Source organism: Pelodiscus sinensis, chromosome 23 (assembly GCF_052426305.1).
Source record: "Pelodiscus sinensis isolate ZL-2025 chromosome 23, ASM5242630v1, whole genome shotgun sequence".
Taxonomy (NCBI): domain Eukaryota; kingdom Metazoa; phylum Chordata; order Testudines; family Trionychidae; genus Pelodiscus; species Pelodiscus sinensis.
This window is the reverse complement of record NC_143074.1, coordinates 2,843,777-2,866,443: the sequence shown is the minus strand read 5'-3', so window position 1 is coordinate 2,866,443 and position 22,667 is coordinate 2,843,777. Positions and strand designations below refer to the sequence as shown.

At 64.4% G+C, this 22,667-nt stretch overlaps 4 protein-coding genes across 4 annotated transcripts in view; 1 reads left to right on the top strand and 3 right to left on the bottom strand.

Annotated features, from left to right (window-relative positions):
* Positions 1 to 1,578, bottom strand: part of LOC112547246 (uncharacterized) — a 43,464-nt gene extending 41,886 nt beyond the window's left edge. Inside the window, exon 1 of the mRNA XM_075905644.2 lies at positions 1,304 to 1,578. The gene's annotated coding sequence lies outside the window, so the exon portion shown is untranslated. The remainder of the gene's footprint in view (positions 1 to 1,303) is intronic.
* A 1,318-nt stretch (positions 1,579 to 2,896) lies between these two features.
* On the bottom strand, positions 2,897 to 5,375 carry RNF224 (ring finger protein 224). The gene has a single exon (XM_089772912.1). The coding sequence runs from the start codon at positions 4,726 to 4,728 to the stop codon at positions 4,222 to 4,224; it is 507 nt and encodes a 168-aa protein (XP_089629038.1). The 5' UTR covers positions 4,729 to 5,375; the 3' UTR covers positions 2,897 to 4,221.
* A 3,763-nt stretch (positions 5,376 to 9,138) lies between these two features.
* CYSRT1 (cysteine rich tail 1) lies at positions 9,139 to 13,484 on the bottom strand. Its single transcript, XM_075905441.2, has 2 exons — positions 13,318 to 13,484; positions 9,139 to 10,363 (listed from the first exon to the last, which is right to left on the bottom strand). The coding sequence occupies exon 2, from the start codon at positions 10,199 to 10,201 to the stop codon at positions 9,788 to 9,790; it is 414 nt and encodes a 137-aa protein (XP_075761556.2). The 5' UTR covers positions 10,202 to 10,363; positions 13,318 to 13,484; the 3' UTR covers positions 9,139 to 9,787.
* A 1,480-nt stretch (positions 13,485 to 14,964) lies between these two features.
* Positions 14,965 to 18,220, top strand: LOC142819322 (uncharacterized). Its single transcript, XM_075905440.2, has one exon. The coding sequence runs from the start codon at positions 15,771 to 15,773 to the stop codon at positions 16,674 to 16,676; it is 906 nt and encodes a 301-aa protein (XP_075761555.2). The 5' UTR covers positions 14,965 to 15,770; the 3' UTR covers positions 16,677 to 18,220.
* The last annotated feature ends 4,447 nt before the right edge of the window (positions 18,221 to 22,667 follow it).

The following is a 22,667-nucleotide window of genomic DNA, read 5'->3' as shown; positions in this document are numbered from 1 at the left end:
CCCCTCACTCGCCCAGACCCTCCCCCATGCCTGGGACACCCCTCACCCGCCCAGACCCTCCCCGGGACGCCCCCTCACCCGCCCAGACCCTCCCCCGGGGCGCCCCCTCACCCGCCCAGACCCTCCTCCATGCCTGGGACACCCCTCACCCGCCCAGACCCTCCCCAATGCCTGGGACACCCCCGGAACTCCCTTCACCCGCCTAGATCCCCCCCGGGACGCCCCTCACCCGCCCAGACCCTCCCCAATGCCTGGGACACCCCCGGAACCCCCTTCACCCGCCTAGATCCCCCCCGGGACGCCCCTCACCCGCCCAGACCCTCCCCAATGCCTGGGAAACCCCTCACCCGCCCAGACCCTCCCCGGGACGCCCCCTCACCCGCCCAGACCCTCCCCCATGCCTGGGACACCCCTCACCCGCCCAGACCCTCCCCGGGACGCCCCCTCACCCGCCCAGACCCTCCTCCATGCCTGGGACACCCCTCACCCGCCCAGACCCTCCCCGGGACGCCCCCTCACCCGCCCAGACCCTCCCCCGGGGCGCCCCCTCACCCGCCCAGACCCTCCCCCATGCCTGGGACACCCCTCACCCGCCCAGACCCTCCCCCGGGGCACCCCTCACCCGCCCAGACCCTCCCCCATGCCTGGGACACCCCTCACCCGCCCAGACCCTCCCCCGGGGCACCCCTCACCCGCCCAGACCCTCCCCCATGCCTGGGACACCCCTCACCCGCCCAGACCCTCCCCGGGGCACCCCTCACCCGCCCAGACCCTCCCCCATGCCTGGGACACCCCTCACCCGCCCAGACCCTCCCCCGGGGCACCCCTCACCCGCCCAGACCCTCCCCCGGGGCGCCCCCTCACCCGCCCAGACCCCCCCCAGGATGCCTCCTCACATGCCCAGACCCCCCCCGGGACGCCCCTCACCCGCCCAGACCCCCCCCCCCCCCCCGGATGCCCCCTCACCCGCCCACGGCGCTCGCCTGCTTCCCACTCCTCCCCCCGAGCATTGTGGGGCCTCTGCAGGCCGCCCCCAGCGCTGCCCCCCAGCCCCCAGCGCTGCCCCCCAGCCCCCAGAGCAGCCCCGGGCCCCGGCCGTGACGAGCCGCGAGGGGCCGACGTTACCTCATGAGCCCAGCCTGGCCAGGCTCACGGTGCAAGCCCCCCCCCGCCCGCCAGCCCCCCCCCCCGTCCCCCCCGTGCTGCTAACTGGGCCCCCAACGCGCCTGCCTGGGGGCCGAGGGGCCTTTCCCACCCCTCCGCCCCCAGCTCGCCCCGCTGGTCACAGGCACGCGGCTCGTACCGGCACGACGCCCTTCTGCTGGGGCAGCTGGTTCCCGCTTCCCCCGGGGCGCTAGGACCCACGCGGGTTCCTCCGCCCTTCAGCGCTGCGGGGGGAGGCCAGGCCCCCGCCCTGCGCCGGGCTCCAGCTAAGGGCCCGTGAAGCAGGCGGGAGACTCCTCCGCTGCCCTGGGCCCCTGCCTCCCGGCTCTGTCGGCCCGTCTCTGGGCGCTGTCCCCGGGCTGCATCTCACCAGCGTGTGGGCAGGACGTCCTGTCCCCAGCCTGCTTGCTCCTCCAGCAGCCGCCCTCCTCCTCTGGTCTTCTACCGGCAGCTGTGCCAGGCCAGCACTATACGCCCCAGGACTGTCACCTCGGGCAGCGGCGCTAGCGTGCGTGTAGACGCTTCGAGCGTTTGCTCGGTCATGCTCCGACTGCAGGAATATCTGGGCCTGTTTCACAGGGGCTGGGGGGCTCCGCTTTGTATTGCCAAACCGCTGGGCGCAGCCGTCCAAGAGAAAGGGGAGTTGTCCTGGCGCACGCACCCCCCAGCCCGCGAGGCGGAGGTCCCAGGGGTGCGTGGACACCGCGTGCACTGTGTGCAGAACACACGAGTGCGTACGAGCGCTGGATACCCGAGGGTGCTGCCAGTGAGGGGCAGAACCGCTCCGGCAGGCCCCAGTGTGAGTCCTGCTCAGCAGAGACCGAACATTGTTGCCATCTCGTGGGGGCGTCGGCGTCCGCCTGAGCTAGGCCCGTTGTTAGGTGTAGGAGGCTGCAGGGCCCTTGCTGTGCTATTACAGGTTAGGCTGCTCCGGGCTCTGGCCTTGCAGCTCCGCTGTTATTGGCGCGAGCAGCCAGAGCGGCCGGCTGCGTCAGCAGACCCCAATGCTACTCATAGAGAAGGCGCACAAGCCCTGTTCGGCGACAGAGGGACCCGGACAATGGGCGGGTTTCTTGCCATCAAGACACAGAACCAGCGTCCTGTCCCAGTCTGCTGCCCCCATGGCCCCACCAAGGGTTACGGCTAGTACGCTGCCCCCCATTTCCAGACAGAGCCAAACAGCGCCCCAGCACCCTGGGCATTTCTCAACCAGTGGGACGAGTTCCCTGAGGGGCACTCGAGAGAAGTCTGGGGGTGCGTCAACACAACTGAACACTGGAGAAAACAGAATGTTTGTGTTACGTTTTCCAGCGCTTTATTATTTTTGTACTTTTTATCCCCAAAAATTTCATCACCCGCCCGGCTACGATTAAGTTGTTTAAACAAATGTGTTGCGATGGTAGAAAAAAATTGTGTGTCTGAAAACTGTAGGTACCGGGGGTACTTCTAATTTTTTTTTAAAGGGGTACTTTATAAAAAAAAAGGTTGAGAAACACTGTTTTACGACATCTGCTTGTTACCTCGCCTGCAGCCTGAGATCGTGGATAAAACCCCCCTGTTCATTATGTGATCAACCCGTCCTGGACTAGGGGTGACTGCTGGGGAGCGACACAAGGGGTGCATCCGCCACGTGACTGCCCCCCCACGTGACTCCTCTCTGTGCCACCCTTAGCCCCCTCTTCCTGCCCCCACTGCACCCCAACTCCATCCCCCACTCCTCCTCTGTCCCTCCATCTCTTCCCCAAGCAACATGGCCCGGGGACTAGCAGTGCACACGATGCTGGATGCAGAGGTCAGGGCCTGCCCACACTCACCAGTGATGGCGGCAGGAACCGGAGCTGCCCAGCCCCAAACTGCTCCACTCCAAGGACCCCAAGCCGTGTCGCTCCACTTCCGGCCGCCAGTGAGTGCAGGGGGGGTTCCCCCCCTTCTCCCAAGTCCCCTCCCCAAAGCAGTGTGGCTGGAGCCGGGTCACTGTGCATCCCACCGCTGCTGCCGATGAGTGAGGGTGGGGGGCTTGGTTTTTGCTGTGGCCGCCAGGCCCCTCACTAGACCCCCCCCCCCCCCCCCGGGCCGTCTAGTGCCCCAGGAGTCCCTCAAAGCGCCGGGCCTGGGGCGGTTGGATGAAACATCCTATGGATGGGACAGTGCCCGCCTGCTGGCCCCCGCCGCCCCAAGGCATTTGGGGCACATAACACTTCACGCACGCCCAGCATCGCCCCCTCTCGGATGTAGCCGCACTTGCCGCAATATATTTACATCCAGATGTCGGGCCTGGTGCTTTCACCAGAACCGTGCCGGGCTCAGGCACCGAGCTGCCGTGGGTTCCTGGCCCTTGGTTCAGGCTTAGGCCGTGCACCCGGCCCGTGGCCCAGGCTCCTCTGCTCTGCATTCCCCTTTTTGGCTTCTGTGGGGAGGATGTTCCCCCCAAGCCACAGACAAGGCGTCGCCTCCTGTTTGAAGGGGTGCACCCCTCTGCCTGCGCCCGCTCCGCCTCGCCCTGCCACCCACGAAGGAAACTGCCTGGCCCGGCCACCTGCGTCTCAGCCGTGCGCCTGGGCACCCCATCCCGCACTCCCCCCACAGGGCAGCTGTGGGGCTGGGCCCACCTTCCTGCTCCAGGCATCGCAAGGGTCTCAGGTTTGGCCAGGCCACGTTTCAGTGGCTCTGACCCCGAGGGCCGGGTTCCCTGCGTGGCAGGCTGGGCCCAGCTGCTGTGGGTGTTTCTGTGGGTTCAGTCGCACCCCTGGGCCACCCACAGCCCGGGCAGGCTAACCGGCAGGGAGACGGGCCAGGGTCCATCTCTCTCAGGAGAGCAGAGGCAGGCTGGAACGAGGAGGGCCCACCAGGGAGCCACGGCCCCGTGGGATGAGCCAGGTGGCTGAGAAGTCTGCAGGCTCCAGGCCCAGGGAGTCGACAGGGCTCGATGACTCCCCCTCCCCAGGGGCGACAGAGCCAGGGGCTGCAGCGGGGCAGCCTGCCCTCAGAGACCCGGCCTGCTCCCTGCCCAGCCACGATGGAGTCTCTCTTCACCCCTGCGAGCCGGGCGCGGCCTGGCTAGCCCTCAAAGGCTGCCACGGCCCCGCAGCACACACACTGGCCGCAGCAGCGGCTTCGGGGGAACTGCGGCTGGGGCACCGTGTCCTGACAGAGCCCCACGGGCTGCTGGGTGACCGGCGTCTCTTTGGAGGGCGCTTTGAAGGAGGAGTCGGACTCCGGCCGGCCGGCCGCCCGGGGCTGATCCTTCTCGGCCTTCACCGCCAGGAAGGTGGCCAGGTCCAGGTCGAGCATGGCGATGCCGCCGCGGGGCGTGGGCGTGCTCTGGCGGCACTGCGGGCAGGGGATCCACCGCTGCTCGTTGGCTACGGTGTCCAGGCGCTTGAGGCAGGCCTGGCAGAAGGTGTGGCCACAATAGAGCCGGCGCGGGAGCCTGCTGGACAGGTTGTAGGAGGAATAGCAGATGACGCAGTCGATCTTAGGGCCGCCTTGGCTGGGAGGGGGGGCGTCAGCCTCAGCTCCAGGCTCCGTGTCCTCCGCGCTGTCCCTGCCGAGGGACTCAGACATGCTGGGGAGGGGCAGGAGAGAGGGTCAGAGACTTGGAGAAGGGCTGCAGAGAGCAGCCTGGGCATGGATGAAAGGCCAGGCCAGCAATGGCACGGGGGAGAAAAGAGCTGCTTTGGGTCAGGAGCCGCCAGCCAGGCAGGATCCAAGCTGTGCTGGGGTGACCTGGCAGCCAGGGGTGACCCCAGCTCTGCTGAAGCGGGGCAGGTGAGACTCAGATGGTCGAGCTAGTAGGGCCCCAGCTGCTCTGGACCGTGAGGCAAGACCCCAGCTGCTCCAACTCAGCCCGAAGCAGAGCGGGCAAAGAACACAGGCTTTCTGGCCAGAGCGTGGGGCGGAGAAGTGGGGCGCCCCAGGGCAGAGCAGCCGGGGGGGGAGTAGCCCCTGCCGAAGGGCTGGCGCTGAGAAGGCTTGTGCACCCCACACTGGTCAGGGGAGGGTTAATCCCACAGGCCGGGCTGGGGAAGGCAGGCTCCTGCATTCCCGTGGGGCTGGCCGCTCCTCCCTGCCCGGGCTTTGGGGCGCGGATAGTGCCGGGCATGGAGGACAGGAAGGGTCTTGCTTCTGTGACATCCGGCATGAGAGCTGCACCCTCCGGAGTCTCCCCTTTGCAGGATAATTTGGGGGGTCAAGACAGAGCCAGGAGCTGCCAGCCCTGCCGAGTCCTACACTAGGCACAAGGCAGACTGGACCCACAGCCGGGGCCAGAAGTCTGCAGGGCTTGCCTGGCCTGGGGAGCAGAGAGGCAGGCAGGTGGGGGTGCGCGGCAGAGCCGTGCAGCGGTGCCCTGGGACCCTGCAGCTGCAGATTGGAGCCCCACTGGGCAGGAAAAGGGGTTCTAAAGAGGGGGTCCCAGCAGAGTGCCCTGGGGAGCATGTGGGGAGCATCTGAGGCCTGGGAGACACAGGCAACCCAGGGAGGCGACCCCCAGCAGCTGGTCTCTGCTGCCCATCCCTAGCCTGGGTGGCAGGCACGCAAGAGCCCCCGGGTGCAGAAAGCCACACTCCTACCTGTCCTGGCGGCTCTTTCACCCCCGGCAGGGCTCAGCAGAGGGAGAGAGAGAGGGCTGCACCGGGCCGGGGGGCTGCCACCTCTCATGAGGAGCAGCGTGGGGCCTTGGCATACGGGTGGCTCTTCGGAGGGCGTCTTCACGCAGCTCCCAGCTGCCGCTCCCCTCTCCGGTAATTCTCCGGGTTCACATTTCAGGGGCAGGCGCGCTACTGTATCTGCCGGAGGGAAGCCAACCCAGCCAGGTTGTGTTACCAGAGCCCGGGCTAACAATGGCCTCCGGAATCCAATAGCTCCCTCCCTGGCTTCGCGGGCGGATTGAATACCCGGCTCGCCCCGGCGCAGAGCGCTCGCCCGGGAAAGACGCGAATTGCAAGGCGCCCCGGGCTGCCCCGGCGCAGGAGGGGTTCGGAAAATCAGCTTTGCCCTGTGCGAAGGCAAGGCGCTGTCCGCCCGCCCGATCTTCAGTGGCAGCGGGCACCACCGGCAGAGCGAACACCAGCCGCCTCCGGGCAGGCGCTTGCCCCACCGTGGAGGCCTGTGTGCTCGGTAGAGCCCTGGACCGAACGGCTCCGGGAGCCCGCAGCGTGCCTGCCGCTTGCGAGCGCGGGTCGTACCAGGAGGCGCTCGGTCAGCTCCTCGGTAAGAGCCAGGAGGCCGGGCACCTCGCTATCCCCGTTAGCAAACACACGACGTCCTTGCGGCTTGCCCACTGCGGCAGAACCCGCTTCCACGACAGCGCACCCGGCCTCCCAGACAAGCTTTCCAGGCTCGCTGCTCCCAAGGCCTTGCCTCGCTCTCTCCCCTCCTCCCTGCTGGCCACCTTTTGCCTTTGCCCCCTGCATTTAGGCCCTGCTGTTGAGATAAGGCTGGTATACGGGGTGGGAAGGGCCAGGCTGGCTTATTCTTGCATGGCCCCTCTGAGACCTTGTACTTAGAGCTTCCCTGTACTTCGTTACCACACACCTCCAGCCCCGGACAGCAAGCGCACCCCCCACCCCCACTCCTAGCCTGGCGGGTGGTGCGCGCCCCCCTTTGCTGGTGTGGACGGGAACTGGGCAGCTCACTGGGGAAGTCAGGTCACCAGCAGCAGCGTCCCCGCTCCGGGGGTGATGGCAGAGTCCAGGAGGAGAGCAGACAGCCCTGGAGCTGGGCATTGCCCCAGGCAGGACTCCATTGCTCCCTTGGCTGCATCCTGCTCCTTGCCAGGTGCAGCTTTGCAGGGACCCTCCGTTCCCAGCAGGCCAGGGCTGGAGACAAAGCTGTCCATGTTCTGCAAACTATGGCGCAAACTCCAGCCCCGAATGATTGGCGGCTCCTTGGCTGAGGCCCCACAAGGGGCGTGGGTCTGCACCCCCAGACCACAGGACTCCTGGCCCTGCAGGGCTGGGGGAGAGAGAAATGGCATTGTCCATCCCTCCCTCCCAATTGCCAGAGGAATGGGCATACGGCACCCTGCCTGGAGCCAGGAGCGGCTCGAGGTGGGCTGCGGCAGCTGGCGCCCCAGGGGGAATGCGTGATCGGCACCCCCGCCTGCACGGCCGTCAATGGCTGTGATGTAATCATCGGGCGCCCCAAGCGTCCCGTTGAAGGCGGTCCCTAGGCGACCACCAAGTCTGCCTATACTCACGGACTGCCCCTGCCTGGAGCACAGCCTCCTCGCCACGCGGCCCAGGGAGGCATGCACATGTGCGGCGGGAGGGATTTTCATGGTACTCAGAAGTGCACAATCGAGCAGCAGCACAGACCAAGAAAAGCAGCAGCAGCACACAGAGTAGAGCAGCGTTTCTTAAACTTTTTAAGACTAAGGAACATCAAACAATGATTTTTTTTTATGGGGAACACCAAGGATTTTTTGTTGAGCAAAAAAAAAAGTCACCTGCCCCTTTAAGGGTGGGGATTTTGAAATCCAGTGTGCCAGGGAACACAGTTTAAGAAACACTGCATGAGAGGGCTGAGTTAGAGCATCAACTGTTACAAATGGCTGGGGGAAGGGCAGGTGCTGTGTTAGTCTGTCACTTTAAAAATGAGAGATCCTGGGGCACCTTAGAGTCTAACCAAAATATGGAGGATCATGAGCTTTCATGGGCAAACTCCACTCCTGCTCCAATTCATCTGAGGAAGTGGCTTTTGCCCAGAGTCTGTATTTCGGTTAGTCTCTAAGGTGCCACAGGATCACTCGTCATATAAAAAAGGGGAAAGTTAAAAAAAGACTTGACAACGCCAGGAAACGTTCTGGGCTTGTTTCTTTTAACGCCAAGGGCATTGCAATTCCACGTGGAACGGTTTTAAAGCTATTTTAAGTCGATGTGAGTTGTAAACGTTTGGGAGAACACCCAGAACGGTTTGTGCCGCTACCGCCCAGCTGCGTTCTCGGGGGGTCGGAACGCTGATGTTCCGTCTACTGCCCGGCAAGGAACGGTCACTAAGACAAGGGATTTACGTGAATACACAAACCAACAAACAGGGTGAGCTGGGGGTGGGGGAGCAGGCTGGGATTAGGCTGGGAGGGGCAGGAAGGGATGTGACAAGAGGCCTGCCCCAGACCGAGATGCCAGCTGAGGGCTGGGCAGACTGGTCAGATCACATTCCAGGCCCTGGGGATCTTTCTGGAAGAGCAAAAGTGAAAGCGAGCAGGAGACCTGGGGCTATCCAGGCTGCCCACAGCAGGGCAGGGCCGGCTGCTGGCAAAAGGGATCCCTTTCAGTGGCGGCCCATCAATACAGGCGATCTAGGCGGTCGCTTAGGGTGCCAAGAAAAATGGCCGTTGAGGGCTTTGGAGGCAGGGGCGCCAATCGCACGCTGATCGCGCGTTTCGCCTAGGGCGCCAGTTGCCGGCAGCTCCTCTAGGGCTGTTCCCTTTGGCACTAACTCACAGGGTGGAGGGGGCAGCAGCAGCTCCCCACGTCCAGCGTGGGCCATGGCTGGAGTTGGGAGTAGCTGGTGGCTCAGGGCAGCTTGAGGTATCCAGCCGTGTTTCTATCCCCGCCGCCTGCCCCAGCCCCTTGGCGCTGCTCCGAGCTCCGATTAATCATTGCCAAGGAAGCAGGCAAGCAGGGCTGTGCCCAGCGCTTCCAGCTCCAAGGTGCAACCTCCCAGGCAAAGTTTAAACAAACAGCGAGTGACAGACAGCGCGTGACGTCACCGTGCTGACTGGCACGCTCAGGGCCCTGCCCAGCCGCAGACAGGCAGGCGCAAGCCAGTCATGTGCTGAGCCACAAGCAGAGGCCCCTCTAGAGTCCATGTGGCCCAGCCAGGTCTTAAAATGCTGCTGTTTAACATTCCATCCTTAGGTTTCAGAGTCAACATGCTCCAGGGGGCGGGCCGGTCACTCCTCTCCCAACCGTTGTTTCCGGCTGTCTGGCAGAGAGCCCCCTGGGTTTTCTTTGTAATCACACGGGCAGGTTTGGAAAGATTAGACTTTTATCAGCAAATCTCCACGAACATCGATTTTACGAGATACACCCAAAAGCACCAAAACATTTCTATGGTGAATCCCTGAAATTTACAGCTAAATTTACAGTCGCCTAGCACCGTGCGCCCAGCCATGACACATCCCTGGAGCCAAGCCCAGCTCGGAGAATGCGCTGCCGTGTGTGTTTGCCCTGGGGCGAAGGGGGGGGTCTGGAGGGGAGGCAGCCGAGGGCTGGCAGGATCCGTGTGCCAGGCAGCTTGGCAAACAGAGTTTGCCCCACTCGGCCGTGGCAGCCAAGGGTGCGTGTTACCTGCCCGGTTCTACCAGCCCGAGTCCCGTGGACACAGGCAGAACCAGATCCAGGGGCTGTGTACCAGCATGGCTCATTGCCCTCCCCCGCCTGGCACGGCCAGATCCATAGGAGCCCCCCTCTCCCCCAGGCTAACTGCAGCCCCACACACCGCAGCTCTACAGTCACCCTGCAATCCAGGCTAATATAGTCCCAGGGCGCAGCAGAGTCTCAGGCAGCATGGCCCTGGGGCTGTCCGTCCCAGCCTCCTCTGCAAGATGCCACTTTCCTGAGGAGGCTGCGGCAGGCGGGGGTCTGAGCAGGGACGGCTGGGGTCACGGCGCGCGGGATTAGGAGACGACGCAGCAGCATTTCCGGCAGCAGGGGCAGAATTTACAGCAACAGCAGCCGCCGTCCGAGCCCGCCTCTGGGCCCTTGTGGTGCTTGTTTAGCTCGATGGTGTAGAGCCCATCCGGGGACATGCCGTTCTTCCGCTCCAGGCTGGCGTACGGGTTATACAGCTGGGCCAAGGACTCCTGCGGGGCGACTTTAAAGCCATCCCAGCTGGCCAGCCCCAGCGGTTTGCTGGCCCCGTTCAGCAGCTCCGAGGCTGGGTACGTGGGCACGGCTCCGGGATTGACGATGACCGTGGGCGAGGGGGGCTCGTCGCCCAGGTAGCGCTTAATGAAGCTGTTCTCGAGCTGCGCGCGGGGGATGGTCACGCTGGCATAGGGGTTCTCGAGCGTGAGGCCGCCGCGCTCCATGCCGCCCCGGCCCACGACGCGCTAGCCCGGCTCCTCTCCAGCAGCGCGACTGCCCGGCACCGCCAGCTGCCTGAGACACCAGCCTGCGCTAGCGGGAAGCCTGTCCCACCATGGGCCCTGGCCCCAGCACCGCTCTCTGGGGGCAGCAGTGCTTCCCGGCTCCTACAAGAGAGACCCCGTTAGCCCCGGAAGGAGGTCGGCAGCCGCCCTGGACGGGCCTGGGCAGCCGTGCCAGGCTCGTGACACATGGCAGCCATTCCCCCGGGCAGCGACGTGGCTCCTGGGCCACTGAGCCCCTCCCCCGGGCTCCAGCTAAAGCCAACCCCAGCCTGAGGGGCACATGCTGGGCACGGAGAGCGTGCCAGGAAATCACGGCCCTGGGCCCAGGCCCGGCCGCTGGGCACTGGCTGGGGCGTGTCCCTGGGAAGGGCCACAGGCCCCACTGGCAGAGGGGTGTGAAACAGCCAGGCCTGACCAGGCCACACAGACCCACGCTGGCTCGTGGCACCTGCCTCTGGGGGCTACTCAGCAGCGACCGAACCCAGGCCAGGCCCCAGCTTGCACTGGCAGGGAGTGGGCGCAGCGTGGCTGTACCCCACAGCCAAGTGCTGCCAGCTTGTGGGGCGCTGGCCCGGCCAGGGGCAGGGAGGGGATCCCAGCTCCCGGGTTCTCATTCAATATGGCCAGAGAAACGTGCGCCAGGACAAAGCCGCCAGCCTGTGCCCACCCAAGGGCCGCGGCGGGCAGAGACGGGCTCAGGCTGGGGAGTGGAAGGAGGCAGGCATGCCCCGCTCAAGGGACCACTCCGCCCCAAACCAGCAGGGCCCTAGGGCTGGAAAGCAGAGAGGCTCATGGCCCAGGGCCCTGGTGGGGTACAGAGAGGAAGGAGATGCAGAGTCATGGGGGAGAAGGGGGCTACATGCTGAAGGAAGGGAGGCTGGGAAGAACCAGGCTCTGCGGGGAAAGAGAAAGGAGCCAGGCGCCGATCTGGGGGGCATGGAGAGAAAAGGACCAGGTGCTGGGCCAGGAGAGAAGACAGAAGGGGGCCAGGTACAAGGGAGGGGGCCTGCCAGGGAGACCGAGGGCAGGAGCTGGTCAGAGGGAAGACCAGGTCAGGTGCTGGCCCAGAGGGCAGGGAGAGAGAAGACACGTGGTGTGGCGGGGGGACAGAGGGAGCCAGGTGTGGGGTGCAATGGGAGGGGAGAAGAGGTCTGGGGCGGGGGAGGAGGGGAGAGAAAAGGGGGGGAGAATGGCCTGGGGGCGGGGACAGAAGGAGCCAGGTGCAGTGGGAAGAAGGGGATGGGGGGCAGGAGCCAGGGGCGGGGGGGGGGGGAAGGGTCTGGAGATGGGGGTGGAAGGAGCCTGGTGCGGGGGGGGGGGGGGGGAGGAGCCAGGGGCCAAGGTGGGAGAAGGGGTCTGGGAATAAAGGAGTCAGATGCGGGGGTGGGGGGAAGGGACAAGAGGTCTGGGGGCAGGAGCCAGGTGCGGGGGGGGGGGGAGAAGGCGCCTGGGGTGGAAGGAGCCAGGTGAGAGCAGGGGGGCAGGAGCCGGGGCAGAAGGAGCCAGGTGTGGGGGGGGCGGGAGAAGGGGCCTGAGGGTGGGAGTGGAAAGTGCCAGGTGCGAGGACGGAGCCAGGTGCGGGGGGCGGAAAGAGCCAGGTGCGGGGGGGGGAGGAGAACGGGACTGGGGGGGCAGGAGCTAGGTGCGGGCAGGGGGAGAAGGGGTCTGGGGGCGGGGAGGCAGGAGTCAGGTGCGGGGGGAGAAGGGGCGGGGAGGCAGGAGCCAGGTGCGGGGGGGAAAAGGGGTTGGGGGTGGGGGTAGAAGGAGCCAGGTGCGGGGGGGAGAAGGGGTTGGGGGCGGGGGTGGAAGGAGCCAGGTGCGGGGGGAGAAGGGGTTGGGAGCGGGGAGGCAGGTGCCAGGTGCGGGGGGGGAGAAGGGGTTGGGAGGCAGGAGCCAGGGGCGGGGGGGAGAAGGGGTCTGGGGGCGCGGAGGCAGGTGCCAGGTGCGGGGGGAGAAGAGGTCTGGGGGCGGGGGTGGAAGGAGCTAGGTGCGGGGGGGGGGGAGAAGGGGCGGGGAGGCAGGTGCCAGGTGCGGGGGGAGAAGGGGTCTGGGGGCGCGGAGGCAGGTGCCAGGTGCGGGGGGAGAAGGGGTCTGGGGGTGGGGGTGGAAGGAGCTAGGTGCGGGGGGGGGGGGAGAAGGGGCGGGGAGGCAGGTGCCAGGTGCGGGGGGAGAAGGGGTCTGGGGGCGCGGAGGCAGGTGCCAGGTGCGGGGGGAGAAGGGGTCTGGGGGCGCGGAGGCAGGTGCCAGGTGCGGGGGGAGAAGGGGTCTGGGGGCGGGGGTGGAAGGAGCTAGGTGCGGGGGGAGAAGGGGCGGGGAGGCAGGAGCCAGGTGCGGGGGGAGAAGGGGTTGGGGGCGGGGAGGCAGGAGCCAGGGGCGGGGGGGAGAAGGGGCGGGGAGGCAGGTGCCAGGTGCGGGGGGAGAAGGGGCGCGGAGGCAGGAGCCAGGTGCGGGGGGAGAAGGGGTTGGGGGCGGGGGTGGAAGGAGCCAGGTGCGGGGGGAGAGAAGGGGCGCGGAGGCAGGAGCCAGGTGCGGGGGGAGAAGGGGTTGGGGGCGGGGAGGCAGGAGCCAGGGGCGGGGGGGAGAAGGGGCGGGGAGGCAGGTGCCAGGTGCGGGGGGAGAAGGGGCGCGGAGGCAGGAGCCAGGTGCGGGGGGAGAAGGGGTTGGGGGCGGGGGTGGAAGGAGCTAGGTGCGGGGGGGGAGAAGGGGTCTGGGGGCGCGGAGGCAGGTGCCAGGTGCGGGGGGGGAGAAGGGGCGCGGAGGCAGGAGCCAGGTGCGGGGGGAGAAGGGGCGGGGAGGCAGGTGCCAGGTGCGGGGGGGGGAGAAGGGGCGGGGAGGCAGGTGCCAGGTGCGGGGGGGGGAGAAGGGGCGGGGAGGCAGGTGCCAGGTGCGGGGGGAGAAGGGACGGGGAGGCAGGTGCCAGGTGCGGGGGGGGGAGAAGGGGCGGGGAGGCAGGTGCCAGGTGCGGGGGGAGAAGGGGCGGGGAGGCAGGAGCCAGGTGCGGGGGTTGGGGGCGGGGGTCCCAGGCCAGGCTGGGGGGTCCCCTCAGGGCCACTCACGCCCGGCTGGTTCCAGCTCCGGCCCTTCCGCGGGACGCTCCTGCCAGCGGCAGCTCGGTGCCCGGAACCTCGGTGGCTTCCTCCTGCCCTGCGACCGCACCCCGTGCGGGGCAGGGCTCAGCCGGAGCGCGGCTCCCGGGCCGGCCCCCCGCCCCTCCCCGCCCGGGCCGAGCCAGCCTCCCCCCTCCCCCCGCCGACACTTTGCTGCTCGCTCCTTGGCCCTGCCCAGCCCCTCACCGCTACCTGCCCCCGGACCCACCGAGCTGGGGCCAGACCCCGAGTCACCGCCCCGCGGAGCAGCAGAGGGGCCCGAAGCCCTGAGCTATGGCCCGAGCGCACGAGCCAGCCGCAGGGGGATACCGCGGCTACAGCGGGAGGGGAGAGACAAGCGGGGGGGGGGGGGCAGCATGTCCTGTGCCGGGGGGGCTGGACAAGCCGGGGGGGGGCAGTGCCCGGCAGGGATCCCTTGGCCCTGGCCCCCCTCCCGGAGCAGCCTGAGCGCATCCCACTCGGCTGCGGTTCCTCGCCTTTCGGGGGGCAGGCGGGCAGTCTCTGCGGGTGTCCCCGTGTCCGTGCCGAGGTCCTGGCCCTTCGCGGCGGGAGGAAGCCTCCCCCTGTCCCGGGCCACCCGAGGAGGCGAACGGGAGCCAAGGGAACAGGAACCAGACGGGTGCTGGGTGTCAGGAGGACGGTCCGGGGAGTGCTGGGGGGGGAGGGGAGGGGAGGGGGGGAGAGGCCCAAGCCGCTAGTCCCTAAAGGCCTGGGCCCTCGAGCCTGGTCGGGCATGCGCCCCCCCCCCCCGACAGCGAGCAGGGCTGTGGACGCCCAAACCTCCAGGGAGAGTTCTCAGGCCTTGCAAGAGATGGGGGCGCCCCACGCCTGGGGGCGGGGTATCGGGGGCGCTTTGGGGAGCGGGGTGCTCGATACAGCAGGTCCCCGCAGAGGGGGAGGACAGACGTGGGGGGGGGGAGAGTCGGTAACTCCTGGTACTTGGGGAAACTGAGGCCAGGCCGGGCAATGCCCTGCCCAGGGAGGCATGTCCCGAGCGCCCCACTCTGCGGCAGGGCGAGCTCCCCGCTGGCGGGGCCGGGCGGCCAGAGCCCCCCAACGCGCGCTCCGCCTGCAGCCAGGCTGCCCGGGAGGGGCCCGCAGCCCGCCAGCGCCCGGGGCCGCGGAACTACGTTTCCCACAGGCCCTTGCGAAGCGAAGCCGCGTCCCCGGATCGCGCGCTCGGCTGCTGGAAGCCCGCAGGGGCGGGGGCGGGGGAGGCGCTGGGCGCTGCTCAGACCCGCCTGGGGACTGGCGCTCCGGGGGGGGGGGGCTGTGCTGGCTCCAGCTCTGCCCATCGCGGGCGCGGGGCGCCCTGCAGGTGCCCACGAGCTGGGGGAGGCTGGGGGAGCTGCAGCTGTGCCCGCTGCCTGGCAATCCCTGGGGCTCCCTTCCCAGTTGTGCTTTCCTGGAGGGAGGAGGAGGAAGAGCTGCATGTCCCGGATCCCAGGGGCTTGGGGGAAACCCGCCTCCCAGGTGAGGGCTCATTCAGCCCAGCAGCCACTGGTGAGCGACACCAAGAGCTGGAAGCCAAGAAGAGCCGAGCTGTCCCGTTCCTGCCTCTCCTCATCAGTCCCTTCTGCCAGGGCTGAGGCCGACGCTCTGGGTACCACCCTGGGGCTCTGCTGCTTGGTCAGCCTGACAGAGTCTCCTTCGTGTGCCCCCGGGGTGGGGCTGCAGCGCACCCTTATTCCGGACATCTCCTGCGGGTTTGACTCTGCAACTTCAATGTTTTCTTTGTGTCATTTAGACCGATTTGTAAGACCCTCTCCAGGGCCCAGTTCTGTTAATTAGCGCACGTGCTGCACCACATGGAATAACGAACCGCTCACTCAAGGGTTAACTGGGGGCCGTAAATAACCTTAACTCTCCCCGAAAGCCTGGCTTGGAGACAGCTAATCAGTGGTCTCCCAGGGCCGGAGGGGGCTGTGTGGGAATTCTTTCCCACCCCATCCTGGTTAACACGGGATGCTGGCCCCTGCTCAGTCGGAGCAGGAGTACAAATGAGATTTTCCATCCTCTGCACTAGAAAGTGGGTGCGTTTTAACTGAAAGAGGGAGGATGCAAACTCCTGCATGTGGACATTCTGATTGTGCTCTAGAGTGGCTTAAACCTGTGCCCAATTGGCTTAGCCCAGACTGAAAGACACCTATTCACTCACCTTTTGACACTGGCATGACCAAATCGATTGCAGATCGATGTGAAGTCAGATCGGTGCCACTCTGTGTAGACAAGCCTCAGCCCTACTGAACTGCCGTGCCTGGGTCTGTGTGCTCCCCCCACCCCGGTTGGCCTTGGCACATGGGCAGGGTCATGTCCAGATTCTCTTTCTTCCAGCAGCCAATGGGCTTTGGGGTGACAACGTGGAGGAGACGCCTGATCCCGTGAAAACTGACCTGCCGGGGATGCTGCTAGGGGGATCCAGTGGGGACCTTCTCCTGAGTCCTGAGAGCGACTGTGGGGTGGGCTGGGAATGGCCAGGCCCTGCGAGCCAACCCACTCCTGGTGAAGGAGCTGCAGGGAAGCCCCACGATACTGCTGCCCAGCCAAGAGCCTCCACAGGGGACAAGCCCTACAACTGCACCGAGTGCGGCAAGGCCTTCAGCCAGGGCTCTGACCTCATCCGGCACCTGCGCACCCACACGGGCGAGCGCCCCTACCACTGCCCGGCCTGCGGCAGGGGCTTCCGCAACAGCTCCACCCTCATCAAACACCAGCGCACGCACACCGACGAGCGCCCCTACACGTGCACCGGGCATGGCAAGGCCTTCAGCCTCAGCGCCTACCTCCTCCTGCACCAGCGGGTGCACAGCAGGGAGCGAGCCCACAAGCGCGCCAGCTGCAGGCGATGCTTCGGCTGGAGCGCGGAGCTGGCACAGCACCAGCATGCCCGCCTGGGCGAGTGCCCCTATACGTGCACTGAGTGTGGCAAGGGCTTCAGCCAGAACTCCGACCTCACCCGGCACCAGCGCACGCACACGGGTGAGTGCCCCTACCAGTGCCCGGCCTGCAGCAAGGGCTTTAGCGACAGCTCCACCCTCATCAAGCACCAGTGCGCGCACACCGGCGAGCGCCCCTACGTGTGTGCCCAGTGCGGCAAGGCCTTCAGCCTCAGCTCCACGCTCTTCCAGCACCAGCGCACACACACGGGCAAGCAGCCCTACCCGTGCGCCCAGTGCAGCAAGCGCTTCAGCGACAGCTCCACCCTCAGCAAGCACCGCCGCACCCACCTGGGGCCGTGCTGCTGTGCCAAGGCTTTGGGGGACTGTGCCACGCTCCTGCAGCACTCACACACCTACCGGCACGAGTAGCCCTACCAGGGCACCCAGTGCAGCCAGGCCTTCATCCAGAGCTCTGGCCTGTCCCAACACCAGCACACCCCCAAGGTCTGGCCCCTCTGGGCCATCGTGCCCTGCCCCTGAGCTCAGGTGCCAGGTCCTGGGAAGTGCCACGGGCCTCCAGGGAGGGAAACCCCCACCGGAGGCCCTGCAGCCCTCTGGCAACACCATAGCAGCATGGGATACGAGGGCTGCAGGAGCAGAGGGAAGTTGAGGCTGCAGCCGTGCAGTGCTGGCTGTGAGAGGGGGCTAACACAGCACGTCCCACTCCACGTGCCATGGGCACTGCCCTCCCGGGGAATTGGGGGAGAACCCATTTGAGTGCCAGGGGCCTTGGCGTTCCACTGACGTACGAGAGGCCTCTCTGAGAATGACAGAGGTCAGCAGAGGCTAATTCCCACTCCCAGCAATGGGCTAGAACTGAGGAAAAGAAAATCTAGGCCAAGTCCTGAGGAAAAGCTTCTGCCCGCGAGCTCCGGGGAAGGCGGTGGGGTCGTTCCTCTGAGAGGGCGCAGAGTTATTTAAAACTCAGCTGGATTGAAAAGGGCTTTCCTGAGAAGTCAGGCCTTCAAAACTGTCTCTAAACACGGGTGGAATTGGGCCTGTCCCGAGTAGAGCGGTTCAGGACGGCAGCGGCTGTCCCACTCTCAACGTGCCGCCACCGCGGGGGGCCCGAAAGCCGGGAGGGATTATCGTCCGGGGCGGTTTGGGTCTGACTGGGAAGGAAAGGTGCTCTGCCCGGGGCATGTGCAGTCTGTGGGGAGCCAGCACAGGCGGGAGGGCTCGGGCCCGGAAGGAGCAATTTGTTCTCTCTATGCTCGTTCTCTTTCTGGGTTCTGCCCAGACTGTGTGTGGGGTTGTGAGACGCTTCCGAGCGGTCTGACCTAGCGCTGCTACAAAGTGAGTCCAGCAATGAGACAAGGTGCCTGGTAAAGCACAGAGCCCATTTTAATGTTTTCCGGGGAATCCTTCCTTTCTATCCTTCCGTTATCTGTATCCCCTGGAGCCCCCAAGTCGGCCAGGTACATCTGTCAGCGATCAGAAAACAGGGCCCTTCCCCCATGAGTTCAGAAGACTCTCTTCAAAGCTGTGGTCCAAGCCCAGAAGCAGACAGCCGGCCTTCAGCTCCTGCTGCGGTTTCTGACTTGCTGGAGCACGGAGCACGGAGCAGTGAGCCAAAGCAGGCCGTGCAGAGGATCCCTGCTGCTCCAACAGAATCTCTGTGATCAGCTGCCAGAAGTTTAACACTTCCTGGGGAGGCTGGATTAGGACAGGCCATAGCCGCTGGGAGCGTAAACAGCCCAGTGGGGTGAAGGAGCAGAAGCAGGGAGCCTCCACCAGGCGCAGTCTGACTGGCTTTTGGGAGTGGAAGCCGGTAGGTAAGTCTACCCTCTGAGCCCCCCCCGAGTGCGGAGTGTCACCACTTCACTTCTAAGATGGCCAAAAATGGGTCCATTCTGTAAGTAATGGGATGAGCTATTTAGTAGCGCTAAGAAATTCCATGTGATGAACCCGAATTTTATGACAGAAGCGTCTACGTAAATCGGTTAGGAAATGGAAGCCTAATGTAAGTGACGGGAATTACTGAATATTCTGAAACCAGACAAGTCATGAGCAACCTTAAATCATTTTTCAACATATTCATAAAGGATCTGGAGAAAGGGGTAATGGGTGAGGTGGCAAAATTTGCAGCTGATACCAGTTTGCTCAAGATAGTAAAGTCCACAGCAGACTACAAAGAGCTTCAAACGGATCTCATAAAACTGGGCGAGTGGGCAGCAAAATGGCAGATGAAATTCGGTGTTGATAACTGCACAGTAATGCACATTGGAACATATAATTCCATCTATACGTATAAAATGCTGGGGTCTACATTAGCTGTTACCACTCAGAGAGATGTTGGAATCGTTGTGGATAGTCCTCTGAAAACATCCACGCAATGTGCAGCGGCAGTCAAAAAAGCAAACAATGTTGGGAATCATTAAGAAAGGGATACAGAATAAGATGGAAAATACCATATTGCCACTATATAAGTACATTGTATATCCACATCTTAAATACTGTGTGCAGATATGGTCGCCTCGTCTCAAAAAAGATGTACTGGAATTGGAAAAGGTTCAGAAAAGGGCAACAAAATGATTAAGGGTATGGAACTACAGCCATATGAGGAGAGATTAATAAGACTGGAATTTTTCAGCTGGGAAAAGAGAGGACTAAGGGAGATATAGAGATCTATAAAATCATGACTAATGTGAAGAAAATGAATAAGGAAAAGTTACTCCTTTCCGTAACACAAGAACGAGGGGTCACCAAGTGCAATTAATAGACAGTAGGTTTAAAACAAAGGAAAGGAAGTATTTCACACAATTCACGCTTCCTGTGGAACTCCTCGCCAGAGGATGTTGTGAAGGCCAGGACTTCAACAGGCTTAAAGAAAAACTAGATAAATTCATGGAGGTTAGGTCCATCAATGGTTATTAGCCAGGATGGGCCAGGAGGGTGTCCCTAGCCTCTCTCAGAGGCTGGGAATGGACAACAGGGGATGGATCACATGGTGATTATCTGTTCTGTTCGTTCCGTCTGGGCATTGGCCACTGTCGGCAGACAGGATACTGGGCTAGATGGACCTTTGGTCCGACCCAATATGGCCGTTCTTATGTTCATATTAAAGTGCAACCAATTAATAGTTCAGCTGGGAAGATACTATTATAAAATGAACTCCCCACGCCCAGATCGATGCTGGAAGTCTCATGCAGCCAGTAATGAAACAACATCAGAGTTTCTAGAAATTGTAGATGACCATTTCCTAACACAAACTTGTTTGCTTCAACACATGACAGGTTTACTTTGAATCTCATGAGAGAGAAAAATGTGGCAGTCGGTGGACTGGCAGTTGGTGGCTGCCTAAGAGTCAGTGATCATGACCTGATTAGCATCACTATGGGCAAAGCTGAGGAAAGCTACTAATGAAGTTGATTGGGGGAAAACATTAAACAACGTGCATTGGGATTTCTTTGAGCGGAATACGTTGACTGGCCAGAAGTCCCTCCAGCCAAGTTGTCCTTAGTGACTGGGAACTAAGTCAAGAGGAGAAGGGAAGATCACAATTCAAAATCTCACACCCAGACCGACATGTATGGGGAAATGGGGGAGTAGGTTGCAATCAGTATTGAAGTGTAGAAAATGGATAAGGGAATCTAAAGAAATAAAGAGGACAAGCCCATGGCTGCAAGGGCTAAGGGCAAGAAAGGGTTCTTTGGCTGAGTGAGGTGAGGGCCGTGGCTCCCCCGATGGGCATAGTCTGTAACTCAGTAACTTTGGAACAACCCCTCTGCTCGGTGCCAGACAGGAGGAGACCATTCTAGGCAGCGTTAGCAGGAACCCTCCAGGGCTCTTGTTTCATATGTGACTGTTCATACCACCTCAGAGCTTCCAATGCCCCTCTGAGCCCCTGGTCTCTCCGAGTCCACCCCCACTCAGGCCTCGTGCCTCCAAAGGGAGTGGGATCACCCACTTCCTGCCCCCCCGACACTGGGCCCTGGCTGCAGTCCCCTGGTGTTACTTCAGCAGGTCTGTCTTAGGCCCAATCCCCGCAGCGCTGCTGTCAGCAGTACTCACTGACCAGCCCCCTTGAAGGAAAGTGTCACTCAGGGCCAACGTATGTCAGAGAACAGGTCTTCAAACTCCGCCACGGCCTGGCATTGCCTGCCGGTGTTTGCTGGGGGCAGGGGGCTGCTTCGCTCAGGCTGCCTCTCTCCAGGGCCTTGCACAAGTCTCACAACTTCCCCAAGTCTCCTCTGCTTAGCCCACTCCCTGGTTTCTGCACCTCGGAGCCCCAGCCTTCAGCAGCACCCTGAGGTGGTGCAGCCCGGGAAGGGGAGCCTGGCTCGGCCCTGCCTTCGGGCGGCCAAGAGGTCACATTTCCCTTAAACAGCCCAAAGGGCTAGAAACGTGCCGCGCTGACAACGGAGCCTGGACTCAGCGTTGCTGCTGTTTTCACGTGACTACTGCAGGCCCGAATGCCCCCGCCCTGCTCACATGCCAGGCGCCAGGACGGGACGTGCCATGGCCCAGGAGCAACGTGGCCAGGTCACCTGCTTAGAGCCTGGGGCCAGGCCCAGCCCCCCCGAGCGCTCTCGCCGGTCTCCCACCTACACTGGTTTGCTCACGTCCTTATTGGCATCGGCCCCAGCTGGTCCGCTCAGGAGGCCGCCCGCTGGGTCGGTCCTGCCTGGAGACGCCCCTCAGAGGGGAGGCAGCCTGGCCGTGCCAGCGCCCTAGGCCCGGGGGTGGGGGGACGTTCACAGTCAGCAGGGGGGAGGCTGGACTGCGGACACCTGGCCCGAGGAGAGTGAACGGCTCTGGGGCTGGGCGTGAGCCAGTCTGCCTGCCATGTCCCCTTTCCGCCACCGGAGGGCACGGCAGGGCACAAAAGCTGGGACTGCGGCCGGGCGCACGGGGGGCAGGCCTGCGTGTGGCAGGCTTCATGCTGTGCTGCAGCCTTGACGCCCGGCGCTGGCATGACCGTGCCCCAGACCGCGCTGTCCTGCCCTGCCCGTAGCGCTGCCTGGTGGCACGGGCCCAGCGGGGCTGCTCTGCTGTGCACTTGCAGCCTGAACCCGCCTGGCCGGGTGCGTCGCCTCCAGCGTGGCTGGCAGGTGGATGCAGTGACGCCGGGTGCTAGGGCTGGTGCCGGTCCTGCCCCACTGTGGCCCCAGGAGCAGGACCGGCCTCCCTGGGCCCAGGCGCGCTGGTTTGTCGCCCGGTTGCACCGGAATCTTTGCAGCGCCCGGCCTGCCTTCTCCGCGGGGGCGGGTCTCCTTTCCTGGGACCGTGGGCCTGTTTACCCCCCCCCCCCGGAGGCGGTGAATTGGCTGCTGACAGCCTCAGCCCAGCCCCGAGAGCAGGGTGGCATCTAGCAGAGCCCCCTCCGAAAGGCCGGAGCCCTCGCCTCTGCTGGTGGCTTTTGGCAGAATCTTCTGCTCGTTTGGAGTCAGGCCCCTGAATGCAAAGCCAGAGCCCCCGCCCCCGACACAGGGACCCGGCTCTGCTCCTCGGGTTCAGCCACCGAGGCGGCAGGCTGGGCCGGGCGAGGGGCAAGAGGCAGCAACGTTCACGCTCGACCCAAAGCGCTAAGTCCGCCCTGTTTGCTGGGGGTCGTGTGTGACTGTTAGCGGGGGATGGGGGTGGCGCGGCTTGGGGAGTATTTCGGGCCTGGGGGTGTCCCAGCCCGGGGTCCTGTCTCCAGTCAGGCAGGGACACGGCTGCGTTCCTGGTACGTCCATGCTGTCAGTGTCCATCTTGCTTTGTGCCGGCCGGCAGGCACTGGAGACAAGCTGATCTCCGCAGCCCGAGCCCAGCAGATGAAGGCTCGGTCCATCCAGCCCGTCATGCAGGGCCTTGGTGCAAGGGGGGAAGTGCGCACTGGGCTGCCTGCCGGGGCCTGGCGGGAGCAGAAAGCAAGGATTCCCTGTCCCCCAGGGCCCTGGCAGGCCCTTCCCACCAGGCCACGTGCTGGCAGCAGGCGGCCCACAAAGCACCGGCCGCACCTCCTGGCCCTTGGCTTGACCTGAGCTGCTGGAGGCAAGTCCCCCTCCCCCACCTGCCGCTCTCCACTGCCGGGGCGCCTCTCGCGCCAGCTCGGGGTGCAGAGGGGACCAGGGGCCATTGCTAGCTGGGGGGGACAAGCTAAAGGTTCAGCCGCCCTCCCAAACAGCCTGAGTCACGGCCCCCTCCGGGCAGGCCCAGCTGGGGGGTTCTGCCCATTAGTCACCCCTGACTCCCTGTGCAAGACCAACACGCAGCAGAGCAGGTGACCAGCCCCATAGGCCAGTGAACCCCGCCCTGCAGCCTTGGGCGGGGCAGGATTTGCCCCCCATGTGCAGCCCTCAGGCCCTGACTGGGGGAGGGGCTCCCCAAAAAAGAAAAGTATCAAACTGGCAGAAATGCAGGGAAGGGAGCCCC